Genomic DNA, 20,993 nt, shown 5'->3' on the forward strand with positions numbered 1-20,993 from the left:
TGAAAGTTGGAAGAGAACAGTTTAGAAGTGGAGGGACAGGATGAGTTTTGAACATGTCCTATCAATACTTCCTGAAGCAAACAAACCAAGAACCAAAACCAAACCCAGTGCTGTCAAGTCAATTCCTACTCATAACGATCCTATAGGACAGGGTAGAACTGCCCCACAGTTTCCAAGGCGAGCCTGGCGGATTCAAACTGCCGTCCTTCTGGTTAGCAGCCGTAGCCCTTAACCACTATGCCACCAGGGTTTCTGAAGCAAACTAAGCTAGCGTTATTATAGACAGGAATCTTATTTCCTAACCAGAGGCCAATTCTCGGTGCTCTTCCCAGGCAGAAGTCCTCCTGGCGGGTTAGGAAGGACACAGAAGCTTCCAAAGGCTGGCCCACAGTCAGCTTTTCACTACTAGGGGCACTGCCTAGCTAATGCTGATGCCCCCAAATGCCCTCTCACCTTCCCGAACCAGCATGCTCACATCCACCGACTCCTTAGTCTTCTCTTCCACAAGTGTCTCAATTTCCTTCATAAGGTTTCCGATCTCCTGAGAGATGCGTACGGCTGTTTCCCGTTCTGATCTGTGAGCAAAGCCCCTCTGAGGACTGTATTCCAGGGCCATCCCTGGGTTCCCACCCCAACTTCCCAGACTGGGCCACCCCTCCAGGAGCTCACAGCTGCCTGGGCCCAAGAAACCCTCCAGTGCCTCGTCAGACCGATCCAATCATGCAGTTTCTTCAAGGTCCTCACTTCTGTTTCTCTAGTAGTCTCTTGGGGATCACCTCCTCTGGAGTCCATGAATCCTACAAGTAGGTCAGGAAAAAATGACTAACCTACTTCATCTTTTAGGTCTCAGTGCATACACTAGGGTCTACAGGAGAAATCTAACTTATCACCCTGACTCCTTTCAGGAGACAAAGTGGGAGGCTTCTGAACCTAAGATACATCCAGCTGCCAGGATTCTCTTTTTAGTTTTCTGTCTCTCACCCATGGGTTTTATAGATGCCGTGTTTAGCTCAATCCTCCAATAATTTTCTCCCCAGAGTCACACAGTGCACCACACTCACCCACCCCTTGACCCTTCTTGATCTTTCCTCCCTCCCCGTTGGCTCCTGCATCATGGCTCACCGGATCAACAAAGGGAATTCCAAAAACATCGTAAGCGAAGAAAAGCAGTTCTTTCTCCACCAGGCTTCGCTGTCGGTACTCCTGGGCACTCTGAGGAAACACAGTGGGAGGAATCACCTAGGACTTGACTGTGGCCTTTAACCCTTGGGGGTGCCCTTCCCTGGCACTCTTCACTGCTGTTTCCTGTGTGACCTGAGCACGCCCCCCTCAATCACTATTAAGCCTGGTCCCAGCTGGGGACAAAAGCCACACTTTTGTGTTCAAGTGTTCCTCTGGCTCTTGCCCAGCACACGCAGTACCTCTGAGGGTATATACCCAGACTCCTCTTGAAGGAGAAAAGGACTCCCCACCTGATCAATCTCTCAGGCAGATGATCTAATGATTCCTGGGAGATGTGGAAATACAATTCGAAGAAGAATTCCTTCTTGATTTCTACAGGGGTCTGATACTCAAGGAGGGAGCTAGGTGTTAGGCAACTCACACAGAATTCATTTAATCTTTACAACCCCTTTTGAGGTTGATACTATTATCCTCATTTTACAGATGAAGAACCTGAAGTGCAGAAGGGATATGCGACTTTTTAAGGTGACACTATAGGAAGTGGTAGAGCAGGGACCTAGATTCAAAACCGGGTCTCCCCAGTCCTTAGGCCCAAGCACCTTCTGCTATGCCACTGGCCTCCCCACAGACTCTGGCAGGACCACGTCCCTCTATGAAAGCAGCCGGGTCCGGTGCTCCGGGCCTTCCCACACTTGCTCACTACTAGGGCTTACCCAGGGCAGGGACACTGAACACCTCCCAGGTCGCATCTCTCCCTAGGTGCCATGCCCATCAGGTGCTTTCACACCGAGCCCTGCTAGTCTCCAAGCAGCAGCAGAAGGGAGAGAAAAAGACACAGTCAGTTGAAATAAATGATGATGGCAGTTCAAGGAGGAAAATGTTAAAGGAGTCAGTGAGTCCCATATCATCTACTATATTTACCCAAGAGGAAGGTGCCAATTTTCTCCTGAGGAATTTAAATTATGGGCTTCCTTCACTAAGTGCTAGGTATGTCATCTCATTTAACCCTCTCAACAGCTCTATGAGGCTTCTAGGAAGCAAGTTCACCTTCTATCATTTATAACGAAGAATACTGAATATACCACGGACTGACAGAAGAACGAACAAGTCTGTCTTGGAAGAAGTACAGCCAGAATGCTCCTTAGAAGTGAAGATGGCAAGACTTCACCTCACATACTTTGGACATGTTATCAGGAAGGACCAGCCCCCGGAGAAGGACATCATGCTTGGTAAAGTAGAGGGTCAGCAAAAGAGAGGAAGACCCTCAATGAGACGGATTGACACTGTGAGTGCAACAATGGGCTCAAACAAAACAACAATTGTCGGGATGGCGCAGTGCTTTGTTCTGTTGTACACAGGGTCATAATGAGTTAGAACCAACCTGACGGCACCTAACAACAACAACATCATTTACTCACTCAGCAAGTATTTACGGAGGATCAGGAACTGTGCCAGACTGGGACAAAGCAGGAAAACAAAGAGGTTCTGGTTGCTGCTGACCAGCCGCAGCCCATTAGGCAAGTTACTTTGCTCTCTGAGCTGCAACGTCCTCATCTCTAAAGTGGGGAGAAGAGTAGCCACCACACAGGCAGGACGGCTATGATGAGGAAATGAATGATGGGTGTAAACCACCTAGCACAGTACTTGGCTCAAGACAGGCATTCAACAAATATTAGTTACCTCCTTCCCAGAGAAGAGTTCTGGTTAAAAATGGTAGATTGACCACATAGGCTTATTTTTCCTCTCTTCCCCAGACTCACTAATGTAACCATAAAAAGGAAGGGGGGAGGTATTACCAACCAAGACAAAGACACAGGAAGTGCCATCTTGTTCATATAGATGGTCACCACCTAGTGGCCAAAGAGGACAACTACAAGGACTATAAGGTAACAGGTACCCGTGGGAGAGGACGGCAAGGGAAAAGACTCCTGATCAATTTCTACTGGAGACGCTCAGAGCTCCAGAGCTGGCAAGGAAGAACCTTAGTTCTTTGTCTTCAGATCAGGGTGGTGACTCCACTTCACTGGGTTGTCACGAGAATCAAATGAAATAAAGGCTCTGAAAGAATTTTGTGAACTATAAAATGCCATATACATTTGAGGGGTGGTTATTTTTAATAACTTAGTGAGCTCCTCAATAAGAATCGGAAGTCTGTTACTGCCACATCATCTACCTGCTTATGCTAATGAACAGAGGAAAATTAAGGCCCCTGGGCTGGATTATAGGTAGGGCAGGGGCCTCTAAGGAAAGCACCCTGCTCCTCCTCCTGTGTTCCCTGGCTAGGTGAGCACCATCCCTACTGTCTCTCAAGCTGGGAACTTGGTGCCTAGTTGGATATGAAGAGCTGGGAGGAGTGCGAACATCCTCGCATTCTGCCAATTCTTCCTCTACTCTACCTAATCGACCCCACTGTCACTGAGGCTGCCTCGCTTGGGCCTCACAGCTCTCCTTTGCTCACAGCGATGCCTTTAACTGTTCTCCTGCCGCCAGCGTCTTCCCGTTCTGAGCCATTCGCCATCACAACTCGTCATTCCACTGCTTAAAGGCCTACAATGGCTCACCACTGTCCACCCTAGAGAAGAATGTCCAAGCTCCTTGGTTAGGCACTCAAGGCCCATGAGAATTTTACCCACTCAGGCCTCATCTCATATCACAGTTCACCTGGATGGGACAACTGTCCAGGATGTTTGCACATGTTGTTCTTTGTCTAAGAAGCCCTTCTCGGCCTCAGTTGTCTACCGAAGGCTTTTGAAACCAATCTTAAACATCACTTTCTCTTGAAGTCTTCCTGACTTGCTCCTCAGTTGATTGCTTCTCCAGGCTTCCACTGTAGCTTGCATACACCTCTGTTACATTCACTACCTGTTAAAGTAAACCAAACCGGCTGCCGTTGGGTGGATTCTGACTCACAGTGACCCTATAGGACAGAGTAGAACTGCCCCATAGGGTTTCCAAGGAGCACCTGGCAGATTCGAACTGCCGACTGTTTGGTTAGCAGCCATAGCACTTAACCACTACGCCACCAGGGTTTCCTATACTCACTACAGTATGCTTTAAATTTTGGTTTACATACCTATAGGGTTGCTATGAGTTGGAATCGACTTGACGGCACTGGGTTTGGTGTTTTTTTTTTGTTTTATACCTTTCTTGGAGTCCGAGGACCTAGTCTTTTCTGTACCACCAGTAACCTAAGGTGTGTTTTAGGTGGCATTCAAAAAGACATAAAGGTAACACACACATGGCCAAAATAAATCCACAGAACACAAACAGACACAAACGTTGTTGCTGTTCGTATCAGTTGCTGTTGAGTCGGCTGGAGCTCATGGTGACCCCACATACCCCAGAACAAAATGTTGCTTGGTTCTGCACCATCTTTGGGATCATTGGTATGCTTGGGTCCACCACTGTGGTAGTGTATTTTGAGTGCCTTCCGATCCAGGGGGCCCATTCTCCAGCATTAATCAGACAATGTTCTGTTGTGATCCACAGGGTTTTCACTGGCTAATTTTTGGAAATAGATCACCAGGCCTTTCTTCCTAGTCTCTTAGTCTGGAAGCAGCACTGAAACCTGCCCATGGATGACCCACCACAGTACAACAAACTGACAGACGGGTGGTGGTAGACATAAACAGGAAAGTTCAAGTCTCCCTTCTCACCCCTGACCCGTTGGCCCACACCTCAGGGATAATTCCTATTCACAGTTTCATATCAATCTGTCCAGAAAATTTTGAAGCATATATATGGATTTCAAAAAAACATAAATAAGATATAGTATAATTATCGGTCTAAATCTTACATGTTTTCTCTTTACCTGAAAACGTATCATGGAAGGCTTTTCATATCGGTGCACAGTAATTCACCTCATACGATGTAATAGTTGTCTGCATGTCACTGAATGAATGCACCATAATTTATTCTACCAGTCTCCAAAGGGATGGCAGTTAGCTTGTTTCCAGGGGTTTTTTTTTTTTTTTTTTTGCCTTTAATAACCACTGTTGCATTTCAGTGCATTTCATTCTAGTCTGTGTTACATAGATTTTCTCTGGTTTTGAGTGAGATGGAATAATGTTGAGATGGGAGAGAACAGACAACGGCAGGAAAGACGGAACAGGGAGGAGAAAGGAGACAGCCAACAGGTGAGTGCGGAATAAAGACAGGTGTGAAGTAAGAAATGATGGCTCCTGGCCAAATGGTATCAGGTGCCAAAGATGGGAAAGAACATGCCTGCAGAGAACAGATTTCTGGGCTCATAAGGCTAACTAAGGCTGTCATGCATCCCACTCACTTCCTGTGCCCCCTTGTTCTGCGTGTCACACGCCGGGCCAGTGCACTCACACCCAGCCTGACATCCTGCCCTGCCCTGCACAAGCAGTGCTGACTCCCCTCCCCTACCCCACTCTTCTATTCTCTGTCAGCAGCTGCCCTAGCTAATGTGGGCCCCTCACCTCACGGGGACCAATGGATCTGGCTTGCTCCTCTCCAAGCACAGCTGTGTAATAGGCCAGATTCTGGCTCATCACCTCATCATTGGGGAAGAAGAGAAGATAGGTCTTGGCACATTCAACAGCCTGTGTATAATTCCCGACTGCAAAGAGGAAAAAGAAAGGCTTAGAAGAAAGGGTGCAATCCTTGTGTACCAGGGACCACTTAGTCTTCAGTCTCAGCAAAGCTTGAAGGCAAGGCCATGACAAGGTGGCCCCTATTACATAACACTCCTGCCTGATTTTGGTGGGAGAAGTTAAAGAATATACACAACACATATCTTCAATTTTAAGCTGTTCGATGACCTCAGGGTTGCCTAATATTGCAAGAGAAAAGAATTAGAACCTTTTGTATGCCCACATCTTCAAAAATTCTGGCATCTCTCAAAGTCCTGGCATCCACATTCCCAATCATTGGGTCCACTTCAGGAATATTCCCCTTGTCTCCCTACCTTCTTTTCCCTATAGATTTCAGGAGGGGGGAACGTTACAATAGCAGATTGCCTTTTTGGCAAACTGGTTCTTGTTCATGTGTGTTAGTCATCTCAGCTTGACTATGTTGTTGCTCTGGCCGTCAAGTGGATTCCGACTGATAGCGACCCTATAGCACACAGTAGAACTGCCCCACAGGGTTTCCAAGGCTGTCATCTTTAGGGGAGCAGATCACCAGGTCTTTTCTCCTTTGGAGGCAGTGGGTTTAAACTGCTGACCTTTCAGCTAGAAGCCTAGCTCCTGACCATTGTGCCAGCAGGGCTTCTTTAACCTGACTGTAAAAACCTTATACTCTCGAATATGCTGTAATGCTTAGCATACAACAGGAACTCAGTAAAGACCTGCTGATGTGCTGTTTTTTAGGATACAGATACAGCCCCCAGTAGCATTAGTGTTACAGTATGGAGAATGGCTGAGAAATGTCCTGCGAGTGGGTTTAAATGGTAGCGCACCCTTACCTTTGTTATTACTTTTCACTTAAATGCATTTAATATAAATGTTATAGACAGGGCAAGAGAGAGAGGTCCTAGAGTCTCTTTCTCCCAGCTTTCAGGCTGCTGGTACCAGCCAGTGGCTTGTAACCAAGTACCCAGGGATCATCTGGCAGGGTGCTTCCCAGAGCCACAAAAAGAAGCCAGCTGTGTTGAAGAAGTACAGAGGCCATAATCCCTGCCTACTTCACTTTTAGCTCCTTAGTCAAAGGTAGCAGAGAAAGAAGAAAGAAGGCCTTACTGTTATAGTAGGCAAACTGCAGATAATTATAATGCGATGGCAGGAAGTCTTCAAAGGGCTTCTCTCGGCTGGGGTGGGTGGCAAGCTCGGTGACACAGTTCTGCTTACAGCTGAGGACCTGGATGTAATGATCTGAAAGAAATCAAACAGGGGGAGTAGCCATATCAACCTCAGGATTCAAAGGCTGATTAAGAAGAACAAATTTAAACAGAAGCAATTTTCAGTCAGATGTCCCAAATTGAGAAATGTAGGAATGAGGGTGAAGATGCTCTGTCTGTATGATCACAGCATTGACCCTGGCCCCGGGAGGTCTGTGGCTGCGCACCTGTGATGGCTTGGAAGAGGTCAGCATTGTAGTCGAGGTAGTTGTAGCCGTCGTAGTCGTAGGGCCCCTCGCAGAGTGCATGGCACTCCTCGTAGGCCACGAAGTATTCTTGCAGCGCCGCCTCTAGGTGGCGCACGGCTTCCTGCGGCTGCTCCTCTGAGTACAGTCGCACTCCCAATCGAAAGTCGTGCTACTGGGAGAAAGGAGGACTCGAACTCAGGCCACAGAGGAACCCTCTCTCTCCTTGCCTTCGGCCACCTTCCCTAGGTTCCTAATTTCTTGTTTGTCAGGTTATGGGTGGTAAGGGGTGTCCTGGGTGGCTGCTACATAATGAAGGCCTGTGCGAACGGTCTTCACATGTTCCTTTCAAAATTTAAGAAACATTTTACTTCTAATCTAGCTGAAAGATACATTCATTGTAATAATCTTGTATTTTTCTGTAGGAATAAAAGTTTTCAAAATAAAAATTTAATTAAAAAAATCCTATCTCTTCAATGTTAGAACGTGGTCTGCGGTGAAGCTAGCAATTGTTCTGGTAATAAGGGAAGATTTGGGCTCCTGCAGCTGATTACAGACTGCAATTTTGCTGTCCGTGGGATAGCTCCCATTCTCAGGGTCAAAAACCATTTTCGTTTGTCACAGAATCACTATAAGGAATATTGTGTACAACTGTGTAATGTATTAGACTTATAGTTTATGTTTAAGTTATTCTGGTATTGTTTCTAACACCCCTATTTCTAAACTATTAAAATTTAAGAGAACATAGCTCTTTATTAAAATCCTACATTATCATAAGGAATATCTCTTACGGAATGCAGGCTTTTCCTGTTAAACAAGCAGAGTAAGAACACTGAGGAACGCTGCACCACCTACGGAGCCCTGATGGCACACTGGTTAAGAGCTTGGCTGCTAACCAAAAGGTCAGCAATTCGAATCCACCAGCCACTCCTTGGAAATCCTACGGGGCAGTTCTACTCTGTCCTATAGGGTCACTATGAGTCATTGACTATGAGTCAAAATCAACTTGATGACAACGATTTTGGTTTGGTTTTGCACCACTTATTGTAGTGAAAACCATCATGACCAAAACAATGGGAATAGTTAAATTAATATGACATATGTATAAGATGGACTATCATATGACAATTTAAAATCGTGTTTTCAGAGAAAATTTGAAGACATGAGAAAAGGCTCATGACTTAAAGCTAAGTCAAAAAAGCATAATGCTTAGGGGATACTGTGCTTTGTTAAGGGCAATGGAAACATCTGGAAACTATAAACAGTGATGGCTGAACAACATGTTAAACACAATGTCAACTGTACATGCAAAGAATGTTGAAATGGCAAATGTTTTTTGTTACATATATTTACAATTTAAAAAATGATGAAAAATATATTGACAAGATGGTATCAAATTAGGTTAAAAATGTAAGATATGGAAGACATAAAAAATAGGCTAAAATACCAACTAGTGTTTTTCTTAAGGTGACAGTAATACAGATGATTACTGTCTTTTACTTAACTGTATTTTTCTAATGTACAACTAACATATATTACTTCTATAATTAGAAAACAACTCTAAGAAATGACACTTTGAAAAGAAAAGGGAATATAATCTTTTCACCATATGGGGTTTGGCCTCAAGATCCTTGAAGTCGGTCTCCTTCACCCCAGACATGGTTTGGTAATAGTCTAGGTTCTGACGCATCTCCACGTGCTCCGGGTTGCCCACAAAGAAGGTGTGTGCTGCTGCCACAGCTTTCTCCAACTTGTTTATCTAAGAATGAAGTACAAGAACGTAATTCTCACATCCGAGCTCTGAACGTTTGCTGGGGATTCAACCAAACCGAGCACTTGGTAGTGGTGTCCAAATGTGCAGGCCACAGTAAACAAGGAACCTCAGCTTTCCTGAGCCTTTCTGAGTGCCATGGCTCAGCCTGCCACTCAAACATGTGCCCAGCTCCTGCCAGCCCCAGAAAACACACTGACTGCAGGGACTATACACCAGAAGCTAGGAACACAGTGTCCTGGGCAGATTTTCAGCTATTTCCCACATCAGGCTTGGGGAGCCCCCAAATTATGAGAGGTAATACTTTAGGAGTATAAATGTCCCATTTTAAAACAAAGGTCGTATTGTAGGAAGCATGATGGAATACTGACTGCCCAAATAATATGTTTCAAGACTCAGATGCAGTGACTGAGCTGAAGAAAGTCTAAAGCATCAAGGATTTAGGGGCAGGGGAGAAGGAACAGTTAACAAACTGTGCCTAAAAATTTTCCTAGAAAATCCTTTTTTTTTTTTTTTTTGCATAAAATAAAACCAAGTGTTTTTGACACATTTAGGGAAAAGGTGGGTGGCTGAAAAATCCTAAAGTTTCCAACAAAATTCAGACATGGTCTCTTCTAACTCAAAGCACAGGGCTCATATGAAGTTAAAACAAGTGGCTATGTAGAATCAAGAGAAAAAAAATGTGCTACAGGTTACAATAACGCCCACAGCAAGATTCCAGTATAGCCAAGTAACACAAGTTCATATAAACCAAAAAAAAAAAACCAAACCCAGTGCCATCGAGTGGATTCTGACTCATAGCGATCCTACAGGAAGGACAGAGTAGAACTGCCCCATAGAGCTTCCAAGGAGTGCCTGGCGGATTCGAACTGCTGACCCTTTGGTTAGCAGCCGTAGCACTTAACCACTATACCACCAGGGTTTCCACCAAATAAATCACTGATGATCTGATGCTTAACCACATGGGCTCTGGTGTCAGACAGATGGGTGACAAATCTAGGTTTTATTACTTACTTGCTGGGGGCTTTAGATAAGTTACCTAAAGTTTCCTGTCTAAATTCACTTCCCTTATCTGTCATATGGAGATAGCACTACCTACTTGATAGGACTGTAAAGACAGTGAAATTGAGATATATATATCTTCTAAGACATGGTGTATTAAGTACTCAATAATGTTAGCTGGTATTATTAAGGAAACCCTGGTGGTGTAGTGGTTGTGTTCGGCTGCAAACCAAAAGGTCGGCAGTTTGAATCCACCAGGCGTTCCTTGGAAACCCTATGGGCCCGTTCTATTCCGCACTATAGGGTCTCTATGAGTCGGAATCGACTCAACAGCAATGGGATTTTTTTGGTTTTGGTATTATTATTAAGAAATTTTTTTTCTTTTCTTATCACTCGTACTAATAAATGCACACTAAACAAGGAGTCAGTCATAGCTCTGCCCTTAAAATAACTTTAGGGTTAAAATAACTTTATCTATAAAATTAGAATTTCTCCCAAGTCTGTCCCAGCCCTGGCATTCCATCAGGACATGGAGCCCTTTTATGGACGTGTTCTCTTCCCATACCTCTTAGCGTGCTCTCATCTGATCCCTCCCCTGCGCACGCGCACACACACACACACACCTCTCTCCCACCTCCCCTGCACACACACACACACACACACCCACCCCAGCCTTTTCTTACTCCCTGAGCACTGAGGCACATAACTTCCCTCTCTCATCTGGACAGCTGCAATGGGCTCCCAACTGGTCACCCTGCCACCACTTTCTCCTCCTTCCAGGACTTTTCTCACATTGCTTCCAGAATTAGCACGCTAAAACCCAATTCTGGTTGTGGCTCCCTGAGGCCTGCAGAATTCTCCTCCCAACCCAGCCTCACTTACTTTTCTAGTCTCCTCTCCTGCAACTCCCCACACACATCCAACCCTCAGTCACAAAAAGTGACTTATTTCCTGAATAGATCATGCTTTGATTCTATTTTCCTTCTCTCTGGAATAGCCATCCTTCTTCTCTCCCCAACAATATTTAAGACCAGCTTCCACTGTCATCTCTTCTTTCAAGCCTCTAATTTCTCTGAGACAAGCATGACTCTCCCTCCTTTGTGCTCCCACAGTCCTATGCACATGCCACTCTTGTAATCCCTGCTACAGTGATCCATAACAGCAAAACAAAAGGTATAAAAGTCAAGCATTTTACTATCTGTACAAGAACTGGAATGTGGTAGGTATTCAATAAATGTTTGCCAACAAATCTTAGAAAGCTCTGTTAAACACATGACCAAAGACATAGCCCCATTATTTTGGTCTCAAGTCTAGTACACTTCCCAGTAATCAGTAATGGAGAGAGACTGTGTAAGCATAATGCTTGTGGGGAGGTAGAAATCTCAGATCCCCAAGACTCTCTAAGTCTCCCTCTGGGTTGAACTGAAGGTCCTTTAAAATATAAAAAAAAACAAATCTGTTGCCATCGAGTCGATTCTGACTCATAGCGACCCCATAAAACATAGCTATTATCAACACACAGCACAGCACATTCTTTTTTATGTTTAAAATTCTAGCCAGCCCCTCCTAACCTTCCCCTTATCTGAGTTCTGCATTAGAATCCACCACTTATCAGGTGTGTGATCCGGGGAAATAAATTTAACTCTTGGTGCTTCAGTTTCCTCATCATTAAAACTGAACGAATAATAACATCTACCTACCAGATAGTGGTTAAGAGCTACGGCTGCTAACCAAAAGACTGGCAGTTCAAATCCACCAGTCACTCCTTGGAAACCCTATGAGGCAGTTCTACTCTGTCCTACAGGGTGGCTGTGAGTCGGAAGCTACTCAACGACAACGAGTTTGGTTTGGTACCAGGATATTGTGAGGATCAGAGCAAATGATTTAACAAACGTAAAGTGCTTAAAACCGTTCCTGGAAAATGGCACAACCTCAGTAGCATTGACTACCATCATCATCATCGTCATCGTCATCCTCACCACACAAGCGAGAAGAGCTCAAGCCCAAGTGTACAATGGAACTCACTCGGGTATTCCTAAAAACACTCATCTTATTTGGAAACCTGACAGACTAGCCAGAGGGTCCCCCACAGGGAGGGGCCAGGCAGCCCCTGCCGGCGACGTGGCAATCTCAAGTCCTGAAAATGAGAGCTGCTGGACTCTGGCAGCAGGAAAAGCCTCGCGGAAAAACGTACCGGAAGGAAGATACTGTAGAAAGGTCCTAGCTTCTCAGGCGGACACATGCATTGAAGTCAGGATGAGAGACCCAAACTACCAACTTAATTCCGTCTAGGACGCCTCCCGGGGAACAAAAGGCCAAGTTTCACTCGGTCCTGCCTTAACCCCAGGCTGAACATTTGAGGTTAGCATCTGTCTAAGCCAACCGGGGGAGGGAGGTCTCCTGGCAGGGTCCCCACTTTTCCTGGGTCCGGGGAGAAGTCAGAGCCCGGCCAGAAAGCCACCTTCCCTCTCACAGACACTTCCCTGGCCCCCTAAGCTTCCCCGGATCGCCTGCAACCACGCCTCTCCCCAGAAAGGAGCCGGCCGCCCGGCCCTGGGCAGGGCTGCACCTTGAAGTAGGCGACCTGCAGGTAATTGTAAGGGCTTCGTTTGCGGAACTCGAACTCCAGCTCCTCGCTGAGCGAGTGGGCGCTCGGCGGCCCCAGGCAGCGGCGCAGACAGGCGGCACGGCGCAGCAGGCCCCCGAAGAAACGTAGGTCGTGCAGGGCGGCGGCGCCCGATGATTGGCCAGAGCTCGGGGGCGAGTAGGGGTCCAGGTCCCACGGCAGATCCGCGGCACACCGGGTGCGGCAGCGCAGGCGGAGGGAGCGCAGGGCTGCCCGGGAGCGCAACGCCCGCTCCATGCTCAGTACCACCGAGGGCCAGTCCCCGCGCGCATAGGCCGCGGTCCCCTCCGCAAAAAGTAGATCAGGCGCCACCATGTCCCATCCCGCCTCGGATTCAACCTCGGCCGGGGAGGCGGCGGAGGCGGCAGCCAGGAGAGTGGTCACCAGCCTCAACACGCATGCCGCCATCGCTTCCGCAAACCTAACGGGACCGGCCGCCACTCGCCACGAAGACCAGAGTCCCACCCCCGGAGAAGCCCGGCCCCCGAGCGAAGTCCCGCCTCCCGAGCCGGGCGACCCATGCCCAATAGGTTCGCACGTCTCCAGCTTTCGACCAGCCGGGACCCCGCCCCTCAGCTGGAGCCCCGCCTCCGAACTCGGGCCGTGCTCAACAGCTCTGACGCCCAATGACCAAGGAATACGGAGGCCCCGCCCACGAACCTTTATGCGCATGCTCTTTCGACTTTCACAGCCCCCCTGGTAGAGAAGAAAAGACGTCGTCATGGCGGCAGCTGGGACGCCGGCGCGGACTCAAGGAGTCGCTGAAAATCAAGGGGTTGAGTCCGCGACAGGTGAGGGAAGGGTGCGTGCGGGTCGGGAGTCAGAAGGAGGAAAGAAGCCCTCACGGAGCACCTGGTCTCCTGGGCTCCGTAGGAGACCGAGGGCGGGAGCTCACAGCCTGTGTTCCTGGGTGTGTGTCGCAGGAGCCCTGGTGGAGCTCACCCCGACCCCCGGCGGCCTGGCCCTGGTGAGCCCTTACCACACCCACCGGGCCGGGGACCCCTTAGACCTCGTGGCGCTCGCACAGCAGGTGCAGAAGGTGAGAAGGCGCGACTGGGGAAGTAAATAACCATCTTCATTCACGTTTTGTCCGGCGTCTTACGGCTCGGACCTCACAAACACTTAGTGTGGGGTAGCATTTGTCATTGTACCCATTTTATAGACAAGGAAAGCTGGCTGACATTGAGTCAGTGGCCTGACTCGAACCTTAATCTTCTGAGACCAGAGGCTCCTTCATCTGCAACTTCGGTATCATAATCACCCTCCGTAGGAGTTTTGCACAGCACTTTTCAATATTCATTATTTGATTTGGGCCTTAGGGCAGCCCAGAAGGTAGGCAGTACAGAAGTTATTCTTCCTAGTTGGCAGACGAAGAGACAAGTTGCAGGGAAGTTTCAAGATCCTATAACCCAAATTATTGTTTTACTAGTTGCAGACGAGTCTATTCTGATTCATACATCCCATGTGTGGAGAGTGGAACTGCTCCTTAGGGTTTTCAAAGGTGTGACCTTTCGAAAGCAGATCACCAGGCCTGTGGTCCACTCATTTTAAACTCCTTCCGCTAAGATCTTTATATGTGACCTGAGAGTTTATAGAACCTAACATCTTCTAGGAGAGCAGCAACTCTTAAAGTTTTGTCCTGTGTTCTCATTCGTTGGACACAGTGTTCCTAGAGCTAGTGCTTAGACATTGGTTACCAAAAGAAGTAAAATAAAGAGGAAATGTGAAATAACAGAAAAAGCACTGGAATTTTGGATACATAAGTTTTAATACCACTTTTGATACTAACATGCAGTGTGACTTTAGGCAATTTATTTCTTTATCTGTAAAATGAAGGCTTTAAACTAAGAGAGTTCCAAGATCTAAAGCTCTGATATTCGGTGAAAAACCAAATTCCTTCTAGTCATTACCAAGACTTCTAATTGTAGAACTCCCTTTAATTAGGCATGGATATAGGACCCTGCTGCTTTAAAGCTTAGAATATCCCCTCACCTTTGTATACATTATCAGATTTGGCCTTTGTTATGTCCAGAGGCCTTATTTTTGCTCAAAATATTTAATATTTAAAACTAATGCTCTCAAATGCCCTCATATACATCTCTGTACTTTAGTCTTTTTTTTTTTTATTAAGAAAAACTCAAATACTTATGAGATCCCCTTTGATTCAAACCTTGTGCCTTTTCTAAAGAGGCGGGAAGCAAAATACAACTTTTATGGATCAGGAGAATATCATAAGCCTGTTTAGTCTGATCACTCTTATTGGAGGGAGGCTGTCAAGGTCAAAATCTGGGGCAAACAGAACACTTTTATGTGTCACTGAGTGATCATTATGTTCATTACAAGGGTCTGAGCCAAAGAAATAAGGAACACAATTTTTGTCTTTTAGCCTGTAGTAAAAAAAAAAAGAAAAGTAGTAGAGACTGTATTATTGTGCTACCTTCATTTTTCCCATATAATCAGTCTTTGAAAAGTTGAAGACAGAACAATCTAGAGACAAAACAAATTGAATCAAATGTATATACTCTCTGTACTGAAATGTACCTTCTAGCAGGGCTGACCACTAACTTGCCATTTAGGTATCAGTGTGTGATCAGAAAGGAGCCCTGATGTCACAGTGGTTAAACCCTTGGCTGCTAACCAGAAAGTAGGCAATTTGAACCCACCAGCTGCTCTGTGGAAGAAAGATGTGGCAGTCTGCCTCTGTGAAGATTTCATACAGCTGCGGAAACCCTCTGGGGCCAGTTCTACTCTGTCCTGTAGGGTCATTATGAGTCGGAATTGACTTGTTGGCAGCGGATTTGGTTTGAGTTTTGGTGTGTTCGGAAAGCTCGGGAGGCCTAGTATAAAAGCATGGGTTTTAGAATCAGACAGATAAGTGTTCAAATCCATCAACTCCCGTTTATTAGCTTTGGAACCTTGGACCAGTTACCTCACCTAATTCCTAAAACGAGAAAGTAGGGCCATAGTCTCCAACTAGATAAGGTTACTATAAGAATTCAATGAGATAATAAACGTAAAGGGCCTCAGGGTAGTTGGGACCAGGGTTAGCACTTATAAATGTGGATACTCTTTCCTTCATTTCCTTTTTAATTAGGCTCTCGTTTACAAGGAACAGATTTACTCCCACCGCCTTAAGGAAGATTTATTATAAGGCCACTCCTGACCTGGAACTGCAGTAACTCTAGAAACCACCTACTCTCATTGGCCATATGGTGCCTCATTGTCCTTGGAACAAAATGCAAATTCTTTTTACCGTGGGCCACAAGGCTTTGCATGGTTTGTTCCCCGGGCACTTCTTTTTTTAACCTCTAACACATATTTCCCATCCCTAATTACTCTTCAGAGTCCCTCGGTGGTGCAAGTTGTTAAGCACTTATCTATTAACCAAAAGATTGGCGGTTCAAGGCCACCCAGAGGCACCTTGGAAGAAAGTCCTGGTGATCCACTTAAAACCCAGCCATTGAAAACCAACGCACGTGGGGTTGTCATGAGTGAGAATCGACTCGCAACTGGTTGAGGGGTCCCTGGGTGGCACAAACGGTTAACTGCTTGGCTGCTAACCAAAAGGTTCGCAATTCAGGTTTACCTAGAGGCACCTTGGAAGAAAGTCCTAGCAGTCTACTTCCGAAAGATCACAGCCATTGAAACCCTGCGGAGCACTGTTACATTTTGAAACACATGGAGTCGCCATGAGTTGGAGTTGACTCAGTGGCGACTGGTGATTTACTTCTCAGTTGCACTGGCCTCTGAAATGCCTGGAAGCTTCTTACTCCAGCTTTTTCGTGGCTGGCCCTTTCTTGTTAGTCACCAAAAATTATCAAATCCAAACCTGTTGCCATTGAGTCACTTCTGACTCCTAGTGACCCTATATGACAGAGTAGGGTTTTCTAGGCTGTAATCTTTAAGGAAGTAGACTGCCACATTTTCCCGCAGAGCGGCTGCTGGGTTCAAAATGCCAACCTTTTGGTTAGCAGCCAAATGCTTAACCACCGCGCCACCTGGGCTCCTTTCTATCCACACTCAAGTCAAATGTGACATCCTCAGCGAGGCAGACCTTCTTGTCTAAAGAAGGGTACCCCCCACCCCCTGTTCAAATTGAATTTGAATGCCTTTCAGCTTACACATGCATTCCAATTCCTGCAGTGCTCGCTAAAACTGAAAAACCAAACCCACTGCCAACAAGTTGATTCTGATCATAGTGACCCTGTAGGACAGAGTAGAACTGTCCCGTTGGGTTTCCAAGGCTGTAAATCTTTACAGAAGCAGGTGGCCACATCTTTCTCCCACAGAGCCGCTGATGGTTTCGAATCACCAACCTTTCACTGCACTACCACGGCTCCTTCATTTGTTATCTTTGGCCTGCTTCTACCACATATCTCTGGTTATTCATAATAGTGCATCAGTAAACTGAGTACATGCAACACTAGTTTTATCTTTGTTTTGGAGTCTGTTACTCACTAGAGCTGTGCTGTCTAACATGGTAGCTACACATGGCTATTTAGCAGTTGGAATGTGTGGCTAGTACGACTGAGGAACTAAATTTTTTATTTTGTTGCATTTTAACTAATTTTAATTTAAATTAAAAATATGATTAATTCAATAATTGGAAACTTAAGTATTTGGAACAATCTGAGTATTGAACTGACCTTTTCAACTACAAATTTTATGCAGTCTAAATATTGATCAAGTATTTCCAATGAAAATTTAGTGTCCAGATTGAAATGTGTTGTAAGTATAAAATACACACAGATTTCAAAGACTTAATATGAAATGTAAACTGTCTCAATAATAATCTTTTATGTTGATTACATATTGAAATGATAATATTTTTTAGTACTGAGTTGAATAAAATATATTATTGCAATTAATTCTTCCTATTTTTACTTTTAACGTGGCTGCTAGTAAATTTAAAATTGCGTGTGTGGCTTGCTTGGTATTTCTATTGGACAGGTGCACTAGACTAATGAAGGTAGGAACATCTCTCTCATTTCACCAGTGCACCCAGTGCCTAGCATGATGTCTGACCCACAGTAGTTGCTCAATACGTGTTTGAAACAAATAAAATGATTGACTTAGTTTACTCATAGAGTTTCTGTTCACCCATAACATTGGCTTTTTTTTTCTTTTTAATAATTTTTATTGAGCTTTAAGTGAACATTTACAAATCAAGTCAGTCTGTCACATATAAGATAACATTGGCTTTTACCTGACTGTCTTGGCCTTTCTGACCCTGCCAGCCTTTCACCTTAAGTTTCTTCAACTCACCAGCAAATTCTCTTAATAGTTCCTAGTTCAGGTTCAAGTTTAACCTCCAGATTTCATTTCCTTAACTTAGTTGTATATCACTGGAAGTTAATCAGCTTTTCTTGAAAGTAAGCTGAAAGTTTTGGCAGATTTCAGATGTCTGAGTGATAATCCTTCCCAGTACATAACTTGGTTGCACCAGTCTCTCCTAGCTTTGAAAATTCCTTGATCTGTTTTTAAGCAATTTCCATTGCCTTCAATTGCATTTCCTGGTAAATGATGGGCAGTCTTCTGTGAACATTATACCTTTGTTTCAGGTTTGTATCATATTACATTTTATAAATACATTTTAAAGAAAATAAGGATACAAATATAAGTAAAAATTTAACTAGATGTGATATAAATAATGCAGTTGAGATAACTAGTTCCTACATGAGCAGGTGATAAGAACCATCTCGCAGTGTCTTTTGATTTTCATTGTTAAAGACATCCCTGATTTCAGAAATGTTTGAACATGAGAAAATAGATGGATACTTAAAGAACAAGTAGAGTTAGTCAGGCAAAGAGCAAAGGGAAGAATGTATTGGAGGGAAGAGCATATGAGGGCATATTCAAGTATTTGACAGTAAGGGAGAGCAGATGTTGGGGACTGAAGCTCAGTGTGACTAGAGTATGAAAAGGGTGGAAAGCTATGCTCATTCTGTGGTGTGGGGTGATGTCAGGCTTTTCATAAGTGGTGCTATTTGAGTTGGGCATTGGGATGAGTGGGAGTTCACGGGGAGTGATGAGGATGGAAAGAATATTTCAGTAATAAGTAAAAATGTTGACATAACACTTCACATTGGGATCTAAATAAGAACATCATAGAAGTCATCCTTTTTCAGCCCACAGTGAGTTCTTCTTTCTCCTGTAGGCTGATGAATTCATCCGAGCAAATGCCACCAATAAGCTGACAGTCATAGCTGAGCAAATCCAACATTTGCAAGAACAGGCCAGGAAGGTAAGTAATGACTTCAGAAAGGCTTTCATATTCATTTAGTTCACAAGCCGCATTTGTTTATAATCATCGTACCTTCAGTAGCTTCTAATAATGTAAAGGTGTTGAGTAAGATAGAAGGAGTAAGTCTGGGAGGTTCACTATAAGTTTTTTACTGGGAGAAAGTTCAGAGATAAAGCATTTAAAGAAAAAAAAAAAAACTTTATGGTTACAAAGAAATTACTCATTACAGGAAAATAGGAACAAAATTTAAAACTACCCAAAGCCAACAATGGTCAACATTTTGAAGCATATTCTTCTAAAGGCATTTTTATAGCATAATAGTATAGTGTAATCTGGACTCCACTAGTGAGTCATTGCCGCGAGGGAGCAAGAGCCTAAGCATTGAACAATTTCCAGATATTGATTGGGATGATCACTGATTATGAGTGCCTGATACTTTAGGTACCTAATTTGCTACATCTCTGTGACCCTTAGATACTGGAAGATGCTCGCAGAGATGCCGATTTGCACCATGTAGCTTGTAATATCGTGAAAAAACCTGGCAACATTTACTACCTTTATAAACGAGAGAGTGGTCAGCAGTATTTTTCCATCATTTCCCCAAAGGTAGGAACATTTATTCTTTGCTCAAAAATCTACTCTGGCCTTTGAGAAGCTCCTGGCATGTGTGTGTGAAAATGTAGGCATGGGGACGGGTAAATGCTTTTCTAGAAAATTAGGGATGATGTGAGCCCAGATATAACTCTAAAATATATTTTTTAAAAAAGAAAAAACCAAACCTGTTGCCGTGGAGTCGAGTCGACTCATGGTGACCCCATGTGTGACACAGTAGAACTGTGCTCCACAGGGTTTTCTTGGCTGGAATCTTTATAGAAGCAGTTCTCCAGGACTTTCTTTCACAGAGCAGCTGGATGAGTTTGAACCACCAACCTTTAGGTTAGCAGCTGATGTGCTTAAATTATCTCACAGTCATTATTTTTGTTAAGGGATGTATCTGATGTGTAATCTAACAGCTTTCCAAGGGTGGTCCTGACTGGTCTGTAATGAAAAGCCAAAAAAGAAATGTGTGGCATAAGTAAGAAATGAGCTCTGCTTGTTTACGCCCTACCCTGATCAGAACTGACTCTTTTGCCTTCTCTAGGAATGGGGGACAAGTTGTCCACACGAATTCCTTGGTGCCTACAAGCTACAGCATGACTTGTCCTGGACACCGTATGAGGACATTGAGAAGCAAGATGCTAAAATCAGCATAGTGGACAAGTTGCTAAGCCAGCCAGTGGCCCTGCCTCCATGCACTGAACCCAGCTTCCAGGGACTGACTCACTGAGAGTGGACTCTGACTAACAGCTCTCAGGTCATGGAACTGACTGTCGCCTCCTTGTTGCCCCCATTCTTTGCCTCAGTGGGACACATCATGAGAGTTGAGGGGATGTAGGTGAATCATGAACTTCATGGAAAGAGAGCCTGTGTGCATGGAAGTGCTGTCATTATTTCATTTAGTTGGGGTGGTAATGAGTTACATTGCTTTGCTTTGGGATCCCCTCAGGGCTGCAGATACTCGACCAGTTTCAGTGTATTGGCCACTGTGCTTTCTTCTCCTTTGGCGCCATCTGTCCTTCCCACAAGTTTTTATTAGAGAAAGAAGAGTTTCTTCTTCCCACAAAAACGTTGATGAGTCAATTTCCAGAGAGGACTATTTCCAGTCTTTTTGTAGCTACAGGTGTTCAAGATTGGAGTTGAGGTCGTTTGACAGTTGCCTATGAAGTGATGTAACTCCAGCTTCAAATTCCTCTGGGAACAAGAAGGTTGGGTATTGGAGGATGACAGACGGTTTGGCTGGACCAGAGAGTGTGTCATGAGACGCACATTAGTGGTACAGTAGTTGATTCTGTCTGCAGAAAATTTCCCGGAAGGTTCTAACTGCATGGTGCTGGCACATGTTGAGTAGGTGCTTGTATTAGTTATGTATTGCTTAAAAACTTTATCTATTGCTCAGAACAACACACATTTATTATTTCAGTTTCTATGGGTCAGGAGTCCAGGCATAGCTTAGCTGGGTCCTCTGCTTCAGGGTTTCTCACAAGGCTGCAATCATCATTGGCCTGGGCAGGGATCTTACT

The 20,993-nt window shown here is 44.9% G+C and overlaps 2 protein-coding genes across 6 annotated transcripts in view; one reads left to right on the forward strand and one right to left on the reverse strand.

Moving 5' to 3' along the window:
• The window catches only part of P3H1 (prolyl 3-hydroxylase 1), a 23,926-nt gene extending 10,822 nt beyond the window's left edge, over positions 1 to 13,104 (reverse strand). For all 4 annotated transcript variants that reach the window (XR_007516631.1, XM_049878983.1, XM_049878984.1 and 1 more), the window contains exons 1-8: positions 12,573 to 13,104; positions 8,837 to 8,989; positions 7,213 to 7,402; positions 6,888 to 7,019; positions 5,628 to 5,767; positions 1,123 to 1,212; positions 745 to 797; positions 454 to 575 (exon numbers count right to left, since the gene is read on the reverse strand). Coding sequence is in view for 3 of the 4 variants with exons in the window: in XM_049878983.1 (XP_049734940.1) it covers positions 454 to 575; positions 745 to 797; positions 1,123 to 1,212; positions 5,628 to 5,767; positions 6,888 to 7,019; positions 7,213 to 7,402; positions 8,837 to 8,989; positions 12,573 to 13,037 (1,345 nt within the window). In the remaining variant the exon portion in view is untranslated. The remainder of the gene's footprint in view (positions 1 to 453; positions 576 to 744; positions 798 to 1,122; positions 1,213 to 5,627; positions 5,768 to 6,887; positions 7,020 to 7,212; positions 7,403 to 8,836; positions 8,990 to 12,572) is intronic.
• A 20-nt stretch (positions 13,105 to 13,124) lies between these two features.
• On the forward strand, positions 13,125 to 20,449 carry C3H1orf50 (chromosome 3 C1orf50 homolog). 2 transcript variants are annotated; one of them, XM_049878994.1, is made up of 5 exons: positions 13,304 to 13,420; positions 13,553 to 13,668; positions 18,787 to 18,873; positions 19,348 to 19,479; positions 20,015 to 20,449. In XM_049878994.1, the coding sequence occupies exons 1-5, from the start codon at positions 13,351 to 13,353 to the stop codon at positions 20,198 to 20,200; spliced, it is 591 nt and encodes a 196-aa protein (XP_049734951.1). In that variant the 5' UTR covers positions 13,304 to 13,350; the 3' UTR covers positions 20,201 to 20,449. The 2 variants fall into 2 exon arrangements, with proteins under 2 accessions (XP_049734952.1, XP_049734951.1); XM_049878995.1 differs by lacking the exon at positions 13,553 to 13,668 and having other exon boundaries at positions 13,125 to 13,420.
• Positions 20,450 to 20,993: the final 544 nt, after the last annotated feature.

Source organism: Elephas maximus, chromosome 3 (assembly GCF_024166365.1).
Source record: "Elephas maximus indicus isolate mEleMax1 chromosome 3, mEleMax1 primary haplotype, whole genome shotgun sequence".
Taxonomy (NCBI): domain Eukaryota; kingdom Metazoa; phylum Chordata; class Mammalia; order Proboscidea; family Elephantidae; genus Elephas; species Elephas maximus.

Bases quoted from the DNA above. Each gene is read 5' to 3' on its own strand.
- C3H1orf50 (XM_049878994.1), top strand. From the start codon at position 13,351: ATGGCGGCAGCTGGGACGCCGGCGCGGACTCAAGGAGTCGCTGAAAAT. The intron at 13,669-18,786 runs GTGAGAAGGCGC...TTTCTCCTGTAG, and splicing joins TCGCACAGCAGGTGCAGAAG to GCTGATGAATTCATCCGAGC. The intron at 18,874-19,347 runs GTAAGTAATGAC...TGTGACCCTTAG, and splicing joins TGCAAGAACAGGCCAGGAAG to ATACTGGAAGATGCTCGCAG.